The sequence below is a fragment of the Neophocaena asiaeorientalis genome, unplaced genomic scaffold (genome assembly GCF_003031525.2).
Source record: "Neophocaena asiaeorientalis asiaeorientalis breed wild unplaced genomic scaffold, Neophocaena_asiaeorientalis_V1.1 scaffold241, whole genome shotgun sequence".
In the NCBI taxonomy this organism is placed as follows: Eukaryota; Metazoa; Chordata; class Mammalia; order Artiodactyla; family Phocoenidae; genus Neophocaena; species Neophocaena asiaeorientalis.
In genome coordinates this window covers 1,442,389-1,464,958 of record NW_020172287.1, presented here as the reverse complement: position 1 = coordinate 1,464,958, position 22,570 = coordinate 1,442,389, and the positions used below count along the sequence as shown (strand labels likewise).

The following is a 22,570-nucleotide window of genomic DNA, read 5'->3' as shown; positions in this document are numbered from 1 at the left end:
GTACTTGAGGTTAGTCCCTGAGGGAGCCCCCAAAGATGAAGCAACAACAGTGTGGGGTCATGAGGTTCGGGGGGAACTGGCTACACAGCCTCTAAATGGGAGTGTACTGTGTTCTCCTGGGCTAAGAATTCACAGTGGAGTATAAACCCCTGGGTATGACCATGGCATGGCTGCTCTGTGCATGCAAATCAGGGACTCACACGGTGCCCAGAGGAGGGAGTGGTGGCCAAATCCTCAGTAATGACATCATTTGGCTCCTCCTAACCATTTATCAACATTCTTCAGGAAGCATGGATTGGGCCTTCCTTACCACTTCCTCTACAACCCAGGGCCTGTTTTCTAAAATAACCTTGCTGGGTTATCCAGTTATTAGTTACCTTTGCCAGGTATTTAGTCTCAGCCAGTTTCTGCTCACCCAAGGCTCTTTCTCTCCACTGCTAACACACACATTCACACATACCCATTCCGAATTCCTCTTCCCCGTTGTAAATAACTAACTGTACTATAAAAACAGAGTCAAGGGGCTTCCCTAGTGGCGCAGTGGTTAAGAGTCTGCCTGCCAATGTAGGGGACATGGGTTCGAGCCCTGATCCGGGAAGATCCCACATGCTGTGGGGCAACTAAGCCCGTGCGCCACAACTGCTGAGCCTGTGCTCTATAGCCTGAGAGCCGCAACCACTGAGCCCACATGCTGCAACTACTGAGCCCGTGCACCTATAGCCTGTGCTCCGCCACAAGAGAAGCCACCGCAATGAGAAGCCCGTGCACCGCAACAAAGTGTAGCCCCCACTCTCCACAACTAGAGAAAGCCCTCGCGCAACAACGAAGACGGAATGCTGCCAAAGATAAATAAATAAATAAATAAATATTTTTTAAAAAAGGAGTCAAAACAAATTATAGCAAAGAACAAGGATAAATACTGTGTATTCCTAAGCCACATATAACCCCTGTACAAACTAATAAGATTTCTGATTGTTCCCTCTCCCCGGCACTGTGTACACATTGCCTGATTCCTACTTGGTCAGGGTAGCAGAAGAAATCACCTCTTCTGTCCTTCAACCTCCCTCCTCCCCAATACCTGCTAATATCAGAGGGCCAGAGAGCATGCACCTGTCTTTAAAAGTAGAATACTGATTGTAAGTAGGGTTACCAAATGTAGCAAATAAAATTTCAAGATTCTCAGTTAAATGTGAGTTTCAGAGAAACAAAAAATAACTTTTAGTATAAGTGTGTTCCATTTTCATACTCAAAAGTTATTCACTGTTTTTCTGAATTTAAAATTTACCTCAACACCTAGTATTTTTTTTCTGGAAACCCTAATTATAAGAGAGAAGGGATTGCAGTCAGGGAGGAGGAGGTGTCTCCTCCTGGAACTAAGGTTGACTTGGGAGCCTTTGGCTAAGTCGTGTTGCCTGGAGAACTGACTCCATGGGGAGCTGGGAGAGAGGTCGGTCCTTCCGGGCACCTCTCGCCCCTCATGGGATCCTGACTTGTGCAGCCTTGGCTCACTGCCTACTGGTGTCCCTCCACATCTCTTGGCTTTGTGAGGGAAGCATATCCTTCTGTCTGCCCAAGTTTAGGCTGGGAATGGGGGACAAGTGTAGTCAAGGTAACAAACAAACACAGGCATGATGTGCAAAAACACAGACATTTTGACTTTAATAAGTTATAAAACCAAGGAGCCAAATTTTACTATACAGAAAAACAAACGTACTGATTGCTGTCATCAGTAAGATAAAATGTTGTGATGTGAGTTCAGCACCAAAATGACCCATGTGGCAGCTGCCTGTCAGACAGGAGTACATAGTCGTAATGCTTCATCTGATAAAGACTTTGCTATTGAGCACCATTTATAATATACTCCAGACAAACAAACAAACAACTTTAAAGTACACATGAAAGGCTTATACGTGAAATTCCATGGGTTTTCCAAAAGGAGTAGATCAGAGAGCCAGGACCCAAAACTCCAGCACTAGTCTTACCACGAACATGAAGTGACTCTTGGGCCCCTCAGCTGACTTTGCAGAGCAGTGGACAAAGAGGACCTCTGAGTCTCAACCTGGTGTTGGGAAACCTTGGCTCAAAGACATCCTCTGCCTTCCCCAGCCTGCAGAAGCCTCTCAGCCAGCTCTGGAAGCTCCGGACTGTTGCTAATCCAGCTCTCCACCTGTCTCAAGCTCAGTGGAAATTTGCAGTGTCTCAGAGCGGGTGAACACTGCCCTCATACAGAGAGACTTCTGAGGACCATCTAGTCTAGAGAACTTTGTGGATATATGGCCCAAGGCACTGAGTATGGCATATGGGGCCGTGGCCGCCTGGCCTACAGTTCCCAGAGGGCATCTTTCTTCCTGCAGCAGAAGAGAGATCCCCCTGGGTGTGTCCCACCTGGGGCCCCTCCCTAAAGTCTTCCAGCCCCCAAGACACACAGCCCTGCTCTGCTGTGATCTGAGAAGGGAGTGTTCCCATTCTGTGGCCCCCAAGCTGGGTAAACTGAGTAATACTCTGGCTAGGGTTAGTGCGGAGCTTCCTCAACATTCTAGGATGGACCCAAGCAAGCACTGCCCAGTCCTTCAGCCCGTGAGTAGCACCAGCTGCCATGGGTTCAACCAACGAGGGAAAGCCATGGATACATTTCCTAATGATAAAGAGACGAGGGTGCAGAAGTGCTTCACACTACATCTTGTTAAAGAAGTGATACTATGAGACAATTCAGAAAGGTTTCTCCAGTTTGGTTCTTAGGAGCCAGCAAGCTCCTTGGAGACACTGGGACATGTATGAGCAAGTGTGGAACATGGTGGCAGAGGGGAGAGAGGTAGGCTACGCTGGGGAGATGGGGAGGCTAGTTTTCAACCATTTCGAAGGTTAAGCATCATCCCAGATGTCCCTTCACTTTTCTTACCCCCTTCCTCTGTCCCTTGGACCACTTGCAGAGGTTCACACACACACACATGCACAGGTTCCGATAAAGGTTTTTAGCACCTATCCCGAGCCCAGTATTCTCATCCACAGAATGGGGAATGAAATAAGAAAGAGTTCTCTAAGATCTATGACTGGTGAGAATACAAAGGCTTTAGAACTTTCCTGGACGTGAAAAGCTTAAGAATTACATGGCAGGCTAGGCCCAGCTAAGGAGCTAATGTGCTTGGGTCTTGTCATTTTGGGAAGTTTAAGCTGCATGTTCACACACACAAAAAAGTGAGCCTTGCCCACTCACTGGACTTTCCAGCAGAGTGCATGCCTCCCTCATCCTTCCAATGCACTTGGGGAAGGGGAGAGCCTCTCTGGGGAGCCCCGGGTCTGAGGCCAGGCTGGCCAGAGGCGACAAGCAAGGCCAGGGTTAGTGAAGAAAACAGAGGCCTGGGAGAGCCTGGGAGTGCCAGCTGGCCACCACACTCATCTTCATCACCTGCCTCACCACCTCGAAGACTGGAGTTCATGGCCTCCACTTCACAGCACCCATCTTAGTGACTGGTCACTTAGTAAATAAATCATCGTTTCTCCCAAGAGTCCCATGGGGCTTGTGTCTCAGTCTGCAGATTGGCAGGAAATGTCCTGCGTCTCCAGCAGGGTTGTCACCACAAGGAAAAGAAGATTCCCAATCACTTGCTCAGAAACTTGGGGCAAACGTTTTCTCTCTCCGAGTTATCCCTCCTGCCTTCCCTCATCAATGGGGGTTGTAGAACCTCTATATTCCTCTCCAACCCACACTCCACCTCAGTACAGGACATATATATATATATATATTTTTTTTTTCTTTTTACATTATTCTCCCTCTTTGTTTTCCCCAAACCTTCTGGAATCAGGAATCTGACTTCATCTCCACAACACAGGAGTTGCCATCCCATGGAATATCTCTATAAGCAAGAAAAAAAAAATGCTATTGATGCTATCTTTTATTAGAACTTTCCGAGCATCTCTTTCTTCCTCATCTCATCAATGAGCTCTTGGATTCTTTGGTTCCTGGTCTTTTCGTATGGGCTCGGTCGTCGAGGGATTAGGTTGGGTGGCTGGACTTCATCCTCCAGGCCCTGGATTTTGTAGGGCACATCCACAGCGTTGGTTTCCGGATGGTCCTCGGTGGCACTGGTGCTGGAAGTATTGAGAGGCACCTCCAGGGGTGTGCCTGGCGGAGGCTGCACCTCCATGACTAGAGTGGGCACTGGGAGGGTGGGCATGAGCTCTTCAATGTCATTGTGCTTCCCAGAGGGTGGTTCTGCCCTGTCGTCCACATTGGTGAGGTTGTCTTGCAGGTTACAGGATTTGCAGCACAGCTTATTGTAGCCTGGGATGGAGCAATAGCGAGACAAGACTTCCATCCTACAGAACATTGACTTGTCACCTTGGCAGCGGCCCTCTGAAAGAGAAAAGTGGGACAAATAACCAAAGGACAGATAAGGGGGACCTTGTTCCCCCACAGGAAGCAGTTTTCTGGAGGAGGCATTTGAAAGAGCCCAGAGACAGCACAGAGGCAAGCGAGCTCACACAGAAAGCCTGTGTGGTTTTGATATCCGGCAGCCCTTGGGCAGGGTGGATCCGGGGACCCCACCCTTGAGTGCTGCCACACAAGCTGTGAGCAATGCTCCCCTCCTCCAAGCAGGCCCTGACTGAGTGCAAATTTTTCAGTATCTCTCAAAGTCTGAGACAGAAATGAGGCCTGTCTATTCTCAGGGAGTGATTCCAAGCTCATCTTAAAGAATGGGACTTTATCAGATGTTCACATTTGATATCCCAGTGGTAACCCCAATGACATTCTTTGGCACAGTTTGACTCTACAGTAATCTTTAAGCAGTAACTATAACAAAATTAAACCTAAAAGAACCAATTCCTAGCATGCAAAAGAGCACATCCCGGAGCCTTGGCTGTGGCCTCACCATACTCTTCCACATTTTGTTCCCATCCTCACCCAAACTCTCCAGATGATCTTTGTTTCTGAAAAGGGACTAAATAGAAATCAAAAATCATGCAGACTTATCTGGGATTTCTTCCACTTGCCTCAACTTACTTGAGAGCCTTATGTCCTGCCACCGCTCCATCCACCACATGGCCCTGCCACATTGAGCTTCTGGACATTTTCCAAAGTGCTCCAGAACTTGGTGCCTTCACATAGACTAATTCTTCTGCCCAGCACATCCTCCCCTTTCTTTCCCACCCAAGATCTGGTCATCCATGGTCTGTCTTGTATGGAGAGCCCTGACTCTCTGCAGAGGCCATCGTTGTCTCTCTCTTTCCCTCTTTCCTCATGGCTGTCTTCTCCCTGGCCTGGCTCCAACCCTGGCTGCAGCTGTCTTCTTCCTGAATTTTTACCCCCTTCCCTTTCCCTTAACACCTAATTTCACACACAACACAAAAATTGAGATGATTTACAAAAATTCATTCAACATAAAAGAATAAGTCATTTAACAGTATAACGGGGGATATTTGGTCCATTATAAATTCCTGATCACTGACTTCAATGGGCCCAACCCTCCAGCTATGTTCCCTGCTCAGTCACTCTCTATTCTTCATAATGGGCGTTTCAAACTTTTCCCACATAAACCTCTGCTGTGCCCTCCTTTCCCCTCAGTCTCCCAGGTGAACTCATCTCCTATTTAAAGGAAGGAAAGAGGGGAGGTGTGAAGGAAGGAGGGAGGGAAGGGGCAGCCACTGATGGGGACCACATCTGACATGGTTACTCTGTGCATTAACACAGGGCACGTTCTACATCTGCATGTGAAGCTATGCTAGCTCACTGAAATTTCTCACAGTAACAGACAGGCAGGCCCTCTCCCATTCAGGGCCTGTGGTTCTGACATCTGCCATCTGCATGGCCAGTGCTCCAGCTTATAATTTTCCCTTACAGGCTGGCAACCTACTTAGTTGGACACCAACCTCAAACTCCCGGAGCTTCAAACACTTGGACACAGCAGGCTACTAGATACCTCTCAACTCCTGTTGTCCCAAAAGTGGATTCCACATGTCTGGCCCAAGCCCATGGCCTTCACTGGCACCACCCATCTCAGAGAATGGCCCTTCATGTGCACAAGCCAGACCCCGGGCATCCCCTGTGCGGTCATCTCCAGGTCTGTCAGTATTTCCCCTGATGCTCTCAGATGTGTCCACGCTCCCCTCTCTCCTGCCTCCACAGTGCCAAGCTACCTTGCCTCTTGGCTGCAACACGGTAAGAGCTTCCTTTCTGCCTGCCTGTCTCCATTCTTCCTCCTTCTTATCTAGCTATCCTGCTGCAAGCAGAATGATGTTCTTCAGCCGGAGATGTGACCTTGTCACTGTCCAGACTGAAGCCCTTGTATTGCTCCTCCATTGTTTTCAGGGCGAGGACCCGTCCCTTTCACCTCTCCAGTCTCATTCAGGCCTTGATTGCCTTGCTCTGCAGTGTGCTCTCTGTGGCCACAGGGCCTTTGCACATACTGTGCCTCCCCTCTTCCTCTTATCCCTGAGGCTCAGCTGAAACACATCTTCCTCAGGCAAGCATCCCTTGACTTCCCTTGCAGGTTAAATCCCCCAGTATGTGGTCTTATGGTGCCATGGGTCTCCCTTTCCCAGCATTCCCTCCCAGCTACCAAGTCCACATTTGGTTGTTGGATAAGGTAACTAATGCCTGACTTTTTCATTATCTTGAAGCTCCAAAAGGCAGAGCCCCGAGCTCTATCTGGATGCACCTTTATACCAGAGCCTAGAACAGTGAATTGAAGAATGCATAAAGGTGAAAAAAAACAATGTGAATAATTAAGCAAGTCCAAAACGAGGAAATCATGGATTTTAGAATGTCAATGCTGCAGGGAAGAAGAATACACAGAGGCACGTATCATTAGAGAGGGACCCAACCTGGACTCTGAGCTTCTAAGTGGCCAAAATAAGGAGGAAACATGACTAGGTGCAGGACCCAGGGTATGAAGAGATAAGGACAGATAGGCTGTTTAGGGAAAGCCCTGGTCTTCCTAACCTTGAGATGGAGAAATAGGCCCACATGTGGAGGGGAAAGGCAGATGGCCTTGTGCTGAGGGTCGATTCCAGAAATCAGACTAAAAGATGCTGAGATGTGGCTTTCAGGGTTTTAAAACCTTGGATAAAATTTTACACAGATACCCAATATCTGAGACAGATGAAACCAGAACAGTCCTGTTTGAAGCTGGGCGGGTCATGCTCAGAGCCCCTGCTCCCTTCTCCCCTCCTGGTCCCTCCCCCCTCCCTGGCAGTCACTGGGGTAAGCGAGTGGAAACCACCATGACAGCCCTCAAGGAGACACAGGGGGGCTTTGGTAATACTAGGTGCAGCATCTCCCCCAGGCTTTGGCCATCAGCTGGGGCGGGGAGGCCAGAGGCATAGGCCTCAACAAGGATGCAGCCAGGCCTAGCTGTGCTGCTGGGACTGGGGTCACCCCTGCCACACAGACACCCTCTCCTGTCACCTGTGCCTCTGCCTTCACACAAATAACAAGCATCTCCCTCACTTGTCTTTCACCAGGCTGGGATCCGAGAAGCGGGTGTCACATCAGTCTAGGGTAAGGGTCTGCCAACCACTCTTGTGGGCCAAGTCAGTCCCTCCACCTAGTTTTGTAATCAAAGTTTTATTGGAGCAGCCCTGTTGGTGGCCTGCCCGCAGCTCTAGGCAAGGTTCCCTCAGCAGGTATTTCTCCTGATCTGTCTGGGCAAGGAGACTTAGTGGATGCAGTTCATCAGACACAGTTGTCTTGGTCTCCTGTCTCTTGAGCTGGGAGTCTTTCAATGATCAGAGCTCTGGGCAGGCTGACCCCAGCCACAGCTACTGTGACCCCCACCCGAAGGCTGGCATCTGGAACCCGGCCCTGTGCCCTGATGCCCATCTCCATGGCGCTGGGTGGTCGTCCTTTCTCATGACCTCCCTCCTCCCTGGAACAGGACCCCTTCATGGGAAAGGGAGGGAGAGATGCCCCCTGGCAGGACATGGCCCAGGCCCCAGATTAGGAGGTCCCTGGTTGGACCCTGACCTGCTGTGTGGTCCTTGTCAGCAAGGGGAGTGGACACACAGGCCCCTTGGCTCCTGAGGGTAGGCCTTGGGAGACAAGGCAGGCACAGCTGAGCGTACCCGTGTGTGAATGTTGCAGGCCAGGCACTCAGACCTTCGGCTGCCTTGCCCTTCTCCCAACCCAGACTCTCCTAAGACAGACCTGTTCCCTCCCTGAACAGGTAACCCAAGGCTGACAGCTGTGCCCGGAGCCAGGGTAGTGGCCTGATGGTGGCTCAGGGCATGGTGACCTGGACACTGTCTCAGCTACTAACCCCATATTCCCACTCCATGGGCTGGGATCCCAAAGATGGGGAGAAGCTCACATGGGGCCCTTTTCCCAACTGTGAGAACTTATCCGCAAGGAGACAGCCAAGGTGTTCCTGCAAGGTGCTTGTTTAGCACTAAGGATTCAAAACTCAGAATGCCGGTGGGGTGTCTGCACGAGCTGCTGTCACATTTTGAAAAATGCCTGAGGAGGGGGCACATGCCTCAGTGGGGGAGGGGCCCTCAGTATCTACGTTAGGCAGGGTAAGGGGGACAGAAAAGTCACTGGAATCAGAAACCAAGGAAGTAATGGACCAGAACAGCACCTGCATCCCTGCAGCACCGTTGGTCACAGAGATGAAGAGAAGGAGGCAGCAGTGTGCCAGACCCAAGCACCCAGTTTCACTGAACTTTTATTGAGTTTATTTGTGGGATGCATGACAGGAAGTCTTTCCACTGTTAGTAAGAGTAAAAGGTCATTTTCACAGTCACTTTGGCACACACTAACGTTGTCTCATAAAAAAACCAGAAAAGCAACGACAATGGAACCTATATAATACGTCATTGAATACATACAAAACACTAATAAAATATCCCTGATAAACCAAAGTGCATATAGACAGAGAGCACGATGCTCAGGACCGTATTGCACCTTCCCAGAGTCACTCATGTCACTCGCATTGCCTAAGTCAAAGTTGGAAGTTAACAGTCATGAGAATTAGTATGGGTTACACCGAGTATTTACATAACAGTAACTAGTGCCAGGGGAGGGCTGGGCGCTGTCCAGCGGGGATGCTATGAACAGGGGACGGGGCTGGGGAGAGTGCGGGGTGACCGGCGGGAGTGCTACACTGGTCACGCCCAGGGCCAGGCCAGTCGCCCTCTGGTGTAAGGCAGCGCCGGCAGCAGAGTGCCCGGGGCTCCAACAACAGTCAGTGCCGAAGGGCCGCTCAGGCCATGGAGCGGGTCTCCTTTCCACAGAGGTGAGCCCGTGCCTGGGGCCCTGTACGGACTGGACTGGGAAGCCTTACCCTTGACCAAAGGTGGATGAGCGGGCCACCTCCCTCTAGATTGCACTGCCTGCCTCCTGCCTGGGTTGCTAGCAGCCAATTCTGTTACCTTTCAACTTTAAGGCATCTTCTACATAGTTTTATCTAAGCAAAAAAGCGATAAAAATTGAGGTAATTCTGTAGTTGTTCACATGGGTAGGTGGCCGCATCCACGTGAGACAGCCTTTCACTCTCACTCTCTCGCGCCCATGCACGGGGTCGTGTGTGCACGATGAGAAAGGCCATTGGAGCGAATGGACAGAGAATGCAAGTGGTGGTGTGTCCTGATGTCCCACTGCGGGGACACGTCCCCTGCCTCCTCTGCTTGACCTGAACCCCCAAGGGGACAGGGTACGGGGGCCAAGGGTTGTGTGAGCTGGACACAAAGGCCACAGGAAGCAGGCCACAGTCACACGAGTCAGGAGGACACACAGCACAGGGTCAGCAGCAGCAGCAACAGCAGAGGTGGCCAGGGAGCCGCCGACACACTGCCGGAAACGGGCCGGGCGCCCAGGATGGCGAAACAAAACTGCACACCCGCGAGACCCCTCTGGCCTCGCCTCGCTGGTAAGCGGCGTTTGAAAGAGGACGGGCGGGCTCCGCCTCGATTTCCGACCCGCAGCTCCAGCCTGGAGGGATGTGGCCCCGCAAGGCGGTCACCAAGTGGTCACATTCAAACTTTGGCCTCTGGCCCCTCCAGCACCGCGACAGATCTTTGCCCCTTTAAAAGCCATCACCGCGAGGTCCTGGCACCCCCACAAGAGGCCGGTGCCCCGGGCCGTGCCGCTGCGAGACTGGCCCTCCCGGCCAGGCGGCTCCAAAGGGGACAGCCGAGCACAGAGGCCCGGAGAAAACAGATTCAACCAAGAGAGCGCTCAGGAAGAGTCAGGGCAGTTTTCCATAGAAAGAGAGGAGGGGAGCCCACGGCAAGCTCCACAAGGCGCAGGGCATGCACTGGAGGGCAGAGACAGAGTTATAAACGGGCCGGTTACTTGACGAGGTCTTCTGGACTGGTGAGTTGGGGTCTGGTCGGGACAGCCATTGAACTACGTAGCTCTTCTTGGAGGGATCGGAGATGTTTCCTAAAGGGAAAAGAAAGGAGTCTTGGCTGCTGGGGCACCAGGTCTGGGCACCCAACCCACCCACCCCAGGCAGAAGGGCTCCCTGGATTCTGGCATCCCAGGGAGGGGGTGACAGGAGGGCCCCAACTCCCCAGCGTGGCCTGCAAGACCTCCCTCGGCACAGATGGGCCCAAGCACCCTGTCCAGGCCCAGTCCTGCCTCTCCCACACCAAGCATCCGGGTCTCAGCTACGCAGAGTAGCTTCAGCTACTATCCCCATGCACAGGCCCTACGAGCGCCTCCTTATCTCTGTACTGTCCTCCAAGTCCCCACCGTGCCCTGCTCTGGGCTGAGCAGTGCCCTGAGTGCTGGCTCTGGAAGTGCAGGGAACAAGTGAATCCTGGATCTACCCTCTCCTCAGCTGGGGGAGGCACACCTGACCCCCCGAGCTCCCTGCTCTGCAGAAGGGACTCATGACTGGATCTACGTCTTCAGCTGTTGTGGGGACCGAAAGAGCTGACGTGTGTCCAGCACTTGGCCAGGCATCTACACGCAGCCAGCATTCTGGTTGCTCTCCTCGCAGGGCGGCAGGCGCCCCCTACTCATATAGGCACCCCCTACTCGCATGGGCATGGGCTGAGCCCCGATATGCAGTCACTGTGAATCCGGTTTCTGTCTCCCAGACCAAAAGGGAGTGCCAGGAAGGCAGGGATGGACTGAGTCCACGCCATCCTTCACTAGGGCCTGGCCTGGAGATGAGCATGGCAAATGCCAGTTCCTTCCATTTCCTGCCAGAGAAAGGTCCCAGCCTAGGCTTGGGCGGCTTAGCTTCTCCTTCAAGTTCACAGATGCTGAGTTCGACCAGTTGTGGGAAGAGCCGCATTTGCCTGGACTGCCCCCCTCCCCTGGGCTTGCTGCATGCAGAAGGCTTACGCGGACAGGGGCCAAGCCTGCAGATCCTGGCCGTCTCAGGCCGCTCCTCCCGGCAGACACCGAAGCTGTCGTCCATGGTTCGGCAGAGCACCGGCCGTTCCTGGGTGCCGTTGCCACAGGTTACCGAACACTGCAGGCAGAGCGTTACCAGTCAGGGCCCGCTTCCCATGTTAGGCTGGGTCTGAAAGGGCTCCCCAAGCAGGTGACCCCACAATACGTGAAAGGTGGGGAGGCACAAAGGGTAGAGGGTGAGCTAGAGGCCTGCCCTGCCTAGCCCTAGCCCCGGGCAGCTGCCTCAATCTCCTGGGCTCTAGAGTGAGTTAGAGAGAACAAATATGCAGGGCCAGATAGGGCCTGGCACTTCTGACTTCTCAGCGAGCACCTCCCTCCTCTGGCTAGAGGAGACCCAAGGCCCAGAAGAACTGCTATGCACTGGGGGCCACTGGGAAAGCTCTGCCTGGGTCCAGGAGGCTTCGGCAGAGGACCCTCCCTCCCTCTGGACACAAGGTTCTACACCACCAGCACCCTCACTGTCCCCTCCAGTCTCGGGCCCCCTTGGCCTCACCACATTGGGAGGGACCCGAATGAGCAGTCACGCCCGGACTCGTGGCTCTGCTCACAACTCAGCCCAGCCCTGCCAAAGGATGATTCTCAAGTGTTCGCCTTGTGTGTGACAAAGGGTTGACTCAGCAGACGGGGTTGCTCAAACCTGCCCAGTCCCAAGAAAGGCTTATTTTCAGGGCTGGCCCCTGGGCAACTCCTGGGAACCAAGTTCATGGAATGGTCTGTCTGATAAGAGCGTTTTTGCGTGCCTGAAGCCTTGGATCAGGCCGCACCAATTTGTTCAGTTGGTTTACACCAACAAGATGATTTATGGTGAGCATCTGCTTTCACTCTGGGGTCTGGGGCTTCAGTAACTGATGTCAGTCACGCAGGCACACAATGCCTACGTGACTGATCCCCAGTGAAGATCCTGGGCACCTAGATGTTTGTGCCTGGTTTCCTCCAGACTTCACCGAAACACTTTTTCCCTTTGCTGATTCTACGCTGTGTGCTTTCATTGTAATAAAGCATAACCATGACTACAGCAACTTCTGAGCAAATCTTTGAGCCCAAGGTTGGTCCTGGCAACTCCTGACCCACCAGGCCCGGAGGCTGGATGTCAGTGCTCACATCAGCTCAGCCCTGACCCCAGAACGGCTCCTGCAGCCCGAGACTATCCTTTCCAGCCCAAGTCTAAGCCCTCCCTTGCCCGTGTTTCCTCTTGCAAGCCTGACCGGCCTTCTAGCCGCACCTCTGGCCCCCAGAGACAAAAGCCCAGGCTTCCCTTTGTTTCCTGGAGCCCAGGCTGTCCCCAGTCTCCTGGGGGTCCTGTCCCCAGGAGCATGGGAGCCTCTACCCTGCAGAGTAAAGATACATATCCCACTGAGTTTCCCATAGCCATGTGGAACCACGGGTGCCCTGAGACCTACGGGACGTGGCCCAGGGCAAGAACTGCATCCAGGCCCAGGTGCAACGCCCTGGCCACTTCAGTCCCACCCAAGCTTGGTTTGGGGGCTGAGGACACAGGACCGGGGCACTGCTTACCTGGGACCAGGGTCCGGCCCGCCACCGACCGGGACAGAGCTCACGGTTGCAGGCCCGGCGGCCCTCGGGTCGGGCGTCATTGCAGTGCTTGGTGTGCACGGAGCGGGTGGTGTTGTTGTGTAGTGGCTGAACGCAGCGCACGGAGCGAACCTGCATGCCCGTCCGCCCACAGCTCTGACTGCATGCCTCCCACTCGCCCGTGACCCACCTGTCAGGGCAGAGCAGCACACGGTCAGCCCCTGGAGAATCACCCTGGCTGAGGCCCTGATGGACAGAAGCAAGGCAGCCTGCTCCTCCAGGCGCATCTTTACCTACGGTCAGGAAGGCGCCCTGGAGGCTAGCTGGGCCCCTGCCTGAGGTCCTGCAGACCCAAGCATGCCCACGGCTGGGAGATCCCGATTGGGGTGTGGCCATGGAGAGCTGGCCTCTGTCTCTTCTTAGGCTCCTGGCTCTGCCCTCTGGCCTCAGCTTCCGCTGACATCACCAACCCTTCCGGGCAGCAGCATGGACACCCTCAGCACCTGTCCCCGAATGGCCCCCACCTGCCTTTTACCCACCATCTTCCCCACTCAGGGTCCTGAAAAAGGAACCTGGGCCCAGAAATGCAGCCCTGTCAAACCCCAGAGCCAAAGGGGTCATGGCTGTGGCCATTCCAAGGCCTCCGCCTCTGGAATGAGCTGCTTGGGAAACATCTACCACGGGACCAGAAGCAAGCCCTGCACCCTCGGAGCCTCAGTTTCCCCATCTGAGCATTACCACTTGTTGTCATTTCTAAGATGCACATTATTGTTTCTGTCCAGCAGGTCTGAAGTAGGGGGGCACTGCACAGCCTGCAACATCTTAGACTCCATAGAACGTGGTGAGTGAGGAAGAATCGGTCAAACGTCTCAGGGCACGTGAGGCTCAGAGCATCCAGGGAACCCGATCCTGCACCACCCTCCACAGGAGCCCCAGGGCTCTCCCTCCCCTCCTCTAGTGGGGCTGGGGGGCCGGGGAGTCCTGGCACTCACACGGGCTGGGAGCACTCCTGTGGGTTGCAAGCCCGGCGGATGGCTTTAGGCTTCGAGAGGGAGTCGCAGAAGCCTCGGTGCACCATCTTGTGGTCCAGCCTCCGGCGGCAGCCATACTTGGTGAACTGGGACCCTGAAGACGAGAGCTCGAGGGGGCTCAGTGGGACAGTAGGGGCCCTCCAGCAGGCGTGGAGGGGTGGCTCCTCAGGTCACTTAGCCCTGTTCTCCCCGCCCTGCTAATGGGGTGGGGGGGTCGAGCAGGGACACATCTAGCCTGGTGTCTACCCAGCACCCCAGGCCAAGTGAGGGTGACAGGCCAGGGAGAGTAGCCCCCTTCTCTCCTGCCCTTTGGCTGGCTTCCTGGGGCAGGAGGGAAGGTTCTATTTCCTCTCCCACTGTTTAGTCATTTACTCCACCTTGAATTAATGTGCTCTGAGGACCTAGCTAAACATGGAATACAGTCTGCAAGGCTCCTCCAGCCAGTCTAGTGTAGCAGTTCTCAGCTGGTGGAGATTTTGCCCCAGGGACATCTGGCAATGTCTGGGACACTTAGTTGTCACAACTGGGGGAGGAGATGCCACCGACATCTAACAGGTAGAGGCTGGGGATGTTGCTCAGCATCCTACAATTCACGGGACTATCCCCCACAATGGAAAATTATAGACTCCAAAATGTCAACAGTGCCAAGTCTCAAAACCTCAGCCTAGTGGGTTAGACATGAGAGAATATGACTGGGCAGCCTGATCTAGCCTGGGCATCTGGGTGTGTCCCAGGAAACAGAGGATGGAGGTGTGCTGATTTAGTGGGAAAGCGGTGGAAGGGGCTCCCCGGGGAGGAGATGGCCTATGCAGAGGCCCTGAGGCAGGAGCACGGCGTGTCCAGGAAAAGCACTTAAGGCCAGTGTGGACAGGGCTGAGTGAGCACGGGCTGGGGGTGCCAACGGCAGTGGGAGAAGTCAGCAAGTTGCTTGTACCTTGGAGGCCATGAGGAGAATTTTGTTTTTTATCCCAAGAGCAGAAGGAGCTGCTGAAAACTGTGATCACAGAAAGGGGTATGGTCTGATCTGCCCCTTTAATAGGTCACTCTGAGGGCAAGAGTGGACACACGGGGCCAGTTGGGTAGCGAGGATGGTGCCAGGACTGGGAAGATGGTAACAGCAGATGAGTCCAAGAGATACACAGGAGGGAGACTCAGCAGGATGTGCTGATAAAATCCAGGGGGCCGGGAGGCTCAGTGGAAGCCTGGGGTGCCATCCGCCCAGGCAGGAGCACTGGAAGATGAGCCCTCCATCTGCCTGGGCCTGGCAGTGGGTGCCCCGCACACTGGGCAAACTCCCTCTGTTGTCTAGGCGTGGGACACTTCATGGCACCTGAAGGAGGTCTGTCCTGGCCACCTGCTCCTGCAGGCTGAGCTCTCTTCTCCTGCCTTTTATCTCCTCCAGCCCCCTAGGAGCAGTGACTACACTGAGCAGATCAGAACTTCCTGTCTGTCTGTTATGTCCCACCCAACTGTGGACTCTTTGAGGTCCAAAGCAGGTGGGACCTCTCTGCACCCAGCCCTGCCCCAAGGAGGAAAGGCCTTTCTGCATTCGGAAAGGAGGGATCTTAGGAGGAATCTCTGCAGAGGGGGCCTCTTCATTGGTCTCCAGCATGGCCTGAGCCTTTCCTGTGACCTGCCTCATGGTGTCACAGTAATCCATCCAAGCCACACCCTCACAGCCACCTCCCGCCAGGCCGGACCTCCCTCTCACACCATGCAGGTGGGTGCTGGTGTCATCCAAGCCCCACACATGCCCCCTGGCTGCCCTGAGCACCTGCTCTTCCTGCCCACCCTCTGGCACCTCCCTAGTGGGGCTAGGCCCTTGTCACCCAGGCAAAGGTCACTGGTTTGGGTCTAGTGTTCTCATACCTGGCACATCCCTCATGCCAGGCGGTCAGCAGGGACCATGGACTTAGGAAGCTCCTCATCCAGGAGACCCCTCCCGCTCGGCCCCGACCTCCTCTGGGGCCCCAACTCTGAGAAGGCCCCTCACCTCCACCGCAGGGCTTGGAGCAGGGAGACCACTTCTTCAGGGCCCACTCGTAGCCCACGGAATTGTCCTCCAGGACATTGTTGCCATCCACATTGAGCGAGTCCTCATGGATCATGTATTTGTAGGTCAGCGAGATGCGGGCGTCCCCCTGCGGGATGACCTGCCCCGGAGACAGACGTGAATGTGTCTGCCCACCACCACCCTCCCTCGGCGACCAGGTTAGGAAAGTCAGCCCGAGGAACATGCGCGGCCAAGTCTCATTATTCACGGTACTCAGGTTCTAGAAAGTCCCGGCAAACACCGAATCTGCCAGTACTGAACCGCTGCTTGCAGGGGAACATGGCATCAGGGCCTGCGAACCTCTGGTCGTGACAGTTTCATTAACAGTCAATGCATAAGCTTATTCTATGTGCGTTTCTGTTTAAAGACACCTTAATTACTACATGCCATTGATTCATTAACACTGAACTCACGGCCAGCACCTGGTTACTTGTGCCTGGACGCAGCTCATCTAACACATGCGCTCTCTCCTTAGGGTAAACCTGCAGCTTCCTGATCAGAGGAACACCAGACCCATGCTTGGGGCCATTTTAAACAATGAAATCATCCCCCAAAAGCACAAAAATGCGGACAACATGGCAGTAAATAGAGTGTGAAAAAGACGCTTGTTTGCAGTAGCAGCTGAAACAAGAAGCCTTGCCTGTTTCCGCCTCCTCACATTTTCCCCTGCTCCACTGCAAGTACAGGCAGACCTTGCTTTACGGCGCTTTGTTTTACTGTGCTTCGCAGATATTACGTTTTTTTGTTTTTTTGTTCTTTTTTGCGGTATGTGGGCCTCTCAATGTTGTGGCCTCTCTCGTTGCGGAGCATAGGCTCCGGACGCGCAGGCTCAGCAGCCATGGCTCACGGGCCCAGCCGCTCCGCAGCGTGTGGGATCTTCCTGAACCGGGGCACAAACCTGTGTCCCCTGCATCGGCAGGCGGACTCTCAACCACTGCGCCACCAGGGAAGCCCCGTTTTTTTACAGATTAAACTTTTGTGGCAGCCCCACATCCAGCAAGTCTATTGGTGCCATTTGTCAACAGGATTTACTCACTTTGTGTCTTTGAGTCACATTTTGGTAATTCCCACAATATTTCAAACTTTTTCATTATTATTACTTTTATTATGGTGATCTCTGATCAGTGATCTTTGATGTTATTGTTGTAACTGATTTTTTGCTTTGTATTTTTAATCAAGGTATGTACATTGTTTTCCTTAGACCTAAGGCTATCACACACACTGGGAAACCAAAACGTTCACGTGACTTGCGTTATTGCCATATTCACTTTACTGCGGTGGTCTGGAACCGATCCTGCAGTATCTCCTGAGGTATGCCTGTATTGATTTTGGGATTAGAAATACTTTCAGTAGGTGAATTTACCAATACAGAAATGGCAGATACTGAAGCCTGACTGTATATGCACTGACAAAGGCGGGCACCAAAGGCGTTTCTGGGGATGAAAAGTACAGGCAGCCGAGGTGAGCAGAGCAGAGCACAGCGCACATGAAACACCCTATCCCCACAGCTGCGCACTCTGGTGTGGGGCGCTGGGTCCGGGTGCCTGAACCCAACCATGCTGTGCTCACCTTAACGGAGGGGCAAAAGTCATCTGAGCCTTACCTGTAGTGTTTTAACTTTTTTTACTGATAAAATGTATTATGTATGCAATTAAAGTTAATTTTTAATAAGTGAATCAGGAAATCAAGCCCCCTCTGTACTCCCATCACCAGGAGCAGCCTGTGGTCCTGGACTCAGGAGACCTGGGGTCCAGTCCTGTTCAGGGACAAAGTCTAGTGTGACCTGGGTCTAGCAGTCCAATTTCCTGAGCCCCATTGGTCACCCCCAGAGAGTGGCTGGGTTTGGATACAGTGGCAGACATGAATAAGCATGATGAAAAGTGGTCATGAATGTCACCCAGAGGGGGAAACCTAATTGCTTGCAGGGGATTTTGTCTTTAGTCACCCAGGGGTCGATACAGGGCCCAGAGCCCAACTGGTGGCTCCATGTCTGTTCCTTGCTCTGACACAGAGATAGAGACCCTTGGTCCAAAAGTCAGGCCAGAGAGGCCGTTCAGAGCATGGTCCGAAGTATGCAGGGAGGCTCAGGGTTCCCAGGCACCCCTCCATCCCTTCCCTAGCAGCTACTTGCCCCCTGTCTGGGCAGCCAGGACGCAGTGGGCCTGGCCCCTGCCTCGACTTACCAGCACAGTGATGGTCCCGTGGAGGGGGCCCATGGTCTGCAGCGTCTCCCGGCCATCCTCATCCCGGTACTCCCACTCCACACCCATGGCAATGAAGGATTTGGAGTTGGGATCCACGTCATTCTCTTCATTTAAAATGAACTTGCCTGTCTCCAGGTTCTTGACGGCTGAGAATGGCAGAAGACAGCCAGTGTCATCCAGGGGCAGAACTGCAGGAAGGCTGGCAGGGTATGCTGGTTTGAACAGGTTGGGGGAGTTACAGGGAGCAGAGCCCCTCGTCTCCCAGCTGTCTTCTGCCAGGGGCCCGTCAGTCCCACTGACAGCCCAAATCACCTTGGGAACCTGACTTGCCCTTTGTCTCTCAGCCAAAACTAAGTTTCCCTCTAACCCTGCCCTTCTGCCAGGCCCAGGGCCCTTTCCTGGATCTGCCCCTCAGGCCCTGAAGGAGATGCTACATGGCAAGGGACTCGGCAGGCATCAAGGCCACCTACTTGCAGTAGCAAGTCTACTTGGAACACTCAGTGGACTCTCAGAGCCACTGCCTTCCCTGCCCCAGCCCCCCGGGTGAGGGGCATCTGCTGGACACCAGGGCACAGGGCTGGGTGAGGGCTTCCTGCCCTGGGGTGAGCATACGTCCCATATGTCTCCCCACCCTGTTGGTAACTGTGGCTCGGCCTGGGTCCCCACCAGTTCCCTACAACCCAAAGAGGCCTGACCTGGCCCGGGGACCACTCAGGCCACTAGGCATCCACAAAGAATGTCTAGGAGCTGAGAATCCACTGGTCAGGAAGCCCCATGCTTCCCACAGTGGAAGGTGTCTGCTGGGGGTCTGCTGGAAGATCTTAGGTGGTGTCACAGACTGGGCACAAAAATCATGGGATCACAGAGTTAGGAAATCATTCCCTTCACAAGTCTCCTGGAATCCCCTGAGAGCCTCAGCGGGCGCCAGGAGGTCCTCAGCTTGTCACTAACCCTCCCTCCTCTTGTGCAGGGAGAGCAGGAAACAGTGTTTAGATAGAAGTGTCTTTTTTTTCAGGGATCAACTTTCATATTTGCCTTCTACTTAAGGCAAGTGCCACTGGCTTTGCATTTTGGGATAGCAACATAAAGTCTCCTCTTAAAATAAGGAAGAAAGAAAAATTCATATTAAAAAGAGTGGTTGTCTGTCTCACGTCAGTGGCGGGGACCAGATGGAGGCAGTCATGGAGCCCCTGACCCAGTCTGGCCTCCAGGGCACAGGGAGGAAGGTCGGGGCCCAAATTGGAGGAAGGCCCTCAGTGACCTACTTCCTACTTCACTTCCTCCTTTGGCCTTACATTTTGGTGGGGGGCATGGATGGGTGAAGCCCCTTTGAGGAGCCCTAGGCAGCCTGGAGGAGCACAGCCCCACAGGGGGCTGCCATGTGAGAAGGGGGCACTCAGAGTTGTTAGAACATCCAAATTTTCAGCAGATGCCAGGAATCCCTATTCCAAAAGAATCACTTGAATTTAAAATGAAGCTAAATGAAAAAATGCAAATACGTCATAGAAGTCCATCTACCAGCTGGCCTTAGCAGCCGCTGCTTAAGGACCTTGCCTGCCTTCCAGTGGACAGGGGGTTTCCCCCTTGGCCTCAAGATGGACTTAGGGTGGGGAGGTGTGGCATGTTTTAAACACATGTCCCTCCACAGCTGCTGCCCTCTGATCCCAACCCCTGGCCTCTCCATTGGGAAATGACTCCAGGAGACGTCCACCAGGTGGGCCAGGCCAGGGAGAGGGGAGATGGGGCTGCAGCCACGCCTCTCAGCTGGGCCCCTGATCCCTGGAAGAGTCAGGCTGCAGATTCACCGCACTGCCTGGGCTCCGACACTCACCCAGGTGGTGGCTGGTGGTGTCTGCCTCCTGGATAAGCAGGTGTCTGGCTCCTGCCGGGATCTCAAACATCTTGATGTAACCTTTGTTGGGATGTGGGGAGACAAAGCCAAATGAGAAGGGAGAGGCCGTCGAATGCAGACAATGCCAGGAGGGCCTTGCCCTCGAAGGTGGTTCCAGAGCCCCCAATGTTTTATGGGCTCTGACTGCCCACCCAGAGAGGGGTCCACGGGAAAGCTAGCACATCCCAGCCAGCCACAGCCCTTTGCTCATCTTCAAATCCAGGTGCTCCTTCAGCTTCCTCCATTGAAAACTTAGTGGGCGTCCTCGTGAGTGTGCCTGGAGTCACACCTGGGCACGGAGCTAAGATGCCACATCCAGGAGGGAGGCCTTCAGCAAACTGCTTGCCCTCCCTGGACCTCGGCGGCTTAATCCGCCAACTGAAGACAGCCTGCTCACGTGGGGCGATGCAGAAGGTCAGCTCCTGGCACCCTGGCACCAGCTCTGAGTGGAGTCTGGCAGGTTTGTCCCATGGCCTTCTTCCAAAAGAGGTGAACCAAAGTGGCTTCTCACCATTTTGGACAGAGGTAGAGCAGTCAGCTGCTGCAAGCCCACCCAGAGCACCGAAGCCAGACGGAGGTACCACTGTGGAAGGAGGCTCACCAAGCGGTCTGTTTTCCCAGAGCCCATCTTGGCCAGGGACCCCAAGTTCCCCAGCCCCATCCTGTGGCCCTGTGGGGACAGGCTTACATGTCCCTAGGCCACAGGCTGCACTGACAGCCCATCAAAGTCCTGCTGACAGGTGGCTGGGGGTAGCAAGCAAGGGAGGCCAGCTGGCAACCGGAAAGCCTTGGAGGGCTGGGGAGGGTGCCCTCAAATAAAGACTTCTAAGACCCACCCTGTGCACATATACCCTGGCATTATCCCTGTCCCTGCCCACCCTGGGGCCTGGCACAGCTGCCCCTGACCTGATTCTCTCTCCACCTCACCCTCCCAGACTTACACCCCCTCTCCCGCAAACCTCTGAGAACCCAGTCAGAGCCACCCGGCCAGGTGCTGTAGACATTCAGGCCTGGGTGCCCTGGGCAGGGGGAGGGAGTGGCGCACTCACCGAGCTTCTTGGGCGAGCGTGTGAATGTGCCCTTGACCACCTTGCAGTGGGAATTGTCCCCTCCACACACACCACACTTGTCCTCCTGCTTGCTGGAGCCGATCACCCCGTCGCAGCCCACCTTCTGCAGAGGGGTGGGGAGGTGCATTGTACACTCGAGACTCCCTCTCCCTACCTGCTCCCTCCACAGCCCAGGTCAGGGCACCCCTTCTTAGCAGTTCCTGATGCAGGGGAAGGAGAGGGGGCTTTGGAGCAAGACAGACCCTGTGTGCCCACCCAAGGACCAGCCTTTCCCCCTCACTCATCCACGTGTCTGGACAGTGTGACCTGTGGAGGGCTCTGTACAGCCTAAACAGGGCCTGGTCCTGAAGCTGCCCTGCCACAGCACGCTGGTGTCCTAATGGACGTATCAGACATGGCCTCTGCCCCTTCTCCCGGCTGTCCACGCAGCGCAGCCCCAGAGGCGGTCCCTCCATGGCTCGCACCCAAAGCTTAGGCCAAGATGTCCCTCCCTCACACTGCCCCCAAGAACAATGTCCTCTTCAGTCTGTCTCAGGGTGTCTGGGAAGGAGGTGACAAGAGTTGGTAAGAACACTTTTGCCTTCATTCTCTCAACCAATCCTCTCAACACTGTCCACTCTAGTATTGAAAATTGTTCCACACAGAGCAGGGACGTTCCTTGCCCAGGGCCACCTGGCAGAGGCAGTAACAAATTCCGGTTCTGTTACTCTCTATAGCCCTGCCGATAGCACACCATTCCCAGGGCCCCAGAGCTCTGCAGGGAGCAGACCCTGGGTCTGAACACACTGCCTGAGGCCACTTTCATATCCGTGACCACACTCAGCAGGGAAGACAACCTCTCCTAGCTGGTCTGCTCGCCGTCTGATCTGAGTGCACCATAGCACCACAGGTTTCCCTCTTTGCCCTGGCTGCCAGAAAGCCCAGAGCCAATTCACCCCTCAGGATCCTCCTATCACCGCCTCTTGTGAGACTGCTTCCTTTCCCTTTGCTCTTTGATTTATTTATTTTTTTTGATACATCTTTTTCGTATTTTATTTTCGCTTTCTTAAAATACACACTTAAAAAAATTTTTTTTTATTGCTTCACAATATTCTGTTAGTTTTGCTCTTTGATTTCTGACTTTTGTCTTACAAAGACCTTTGAGGGCAGGGTCTCTAGACTATGAAGGGGCTACAGAGCCACTTCCTGGCAATGCAGTCTCAGAGAAACTTCGAGTTTGTTTCCACATTTGTGACATGGAGTCAGAGCAGCAAGGCCTGCCAGGGCTGTTGCCCAGATGAGAGGATATGGTCTTTGTAAACAGTCACACGTTGCCTGAAGGATGAAGCTGATGCTGAGGAGGAGGGAAGAGAAAGAGGGGAGGAGGGAGAGGAAGGGAGGGAGGGGAGAACCTCCTGTCCAGCCAGGGCAGTTGTGATATTGTGAT

The 22,570-nt window shown here is 54.0% G+C and overlaps 1 protein-coding gene across 1 annotated transcript in view; it reads right to left on the bottom strand.

Moving 5' to 3' along the window:
* Nucleotides 1-1,629: 1,629 nt before the first annotated feature.
* The window catches only part of ADAMTS2 (ADAM metallopeptidase with thrombospondin type 1 motif 2), a 238,445-nt gene continuing 217,504 nt past the window's right edge, over nucleotides 1,630-22,570 (bottom strand). The window contains exons 15-23 of the mRNA XM_024765086.1: nucleotides 21,124-21,247; nucleotides 20,015-20,095; nucleotides 18,163-18,329; nucleotides 15,920-16,079; nucleotides 13,888-14,020; nucleotides 12,878-13,085; nucleotides 11,291-11,420; nucleotides 10,289-10,378; nucleotides 1,630-4,354 (exon numbers count right to left, since the gene is read on the bottom strand). Coding sequence (XP_024620854.1) covers nucleotides 3,897-4,354; nucleotides 10,289-10,378; nucleotides 11,291-11,420; nucleotides 12,878-13,085; nucleotides 13,888-14,020; nucleotides 15,920-16,079; nucleotides 18,163-18,329; nucleotides 20,015-20,095; nucleotides 21,124-21,247 — 1,551 coding nt within the window. The 3' untranslated portion in view covers nucleotides 1,630-3,896. The remainder of the gene's footprint in view (nucleotides 4,355-10,288; nucleotides 10,379-11,290; nucleotides 11,421-12,877; nucleotides 13,086-13,887; nucleotides 14,021-15,919; nucleotides 16,080-18,162; nucleotides 18,330-20,014; nucleotides 20,096-21,123; nucleotides 21,248-22,570) is intronic.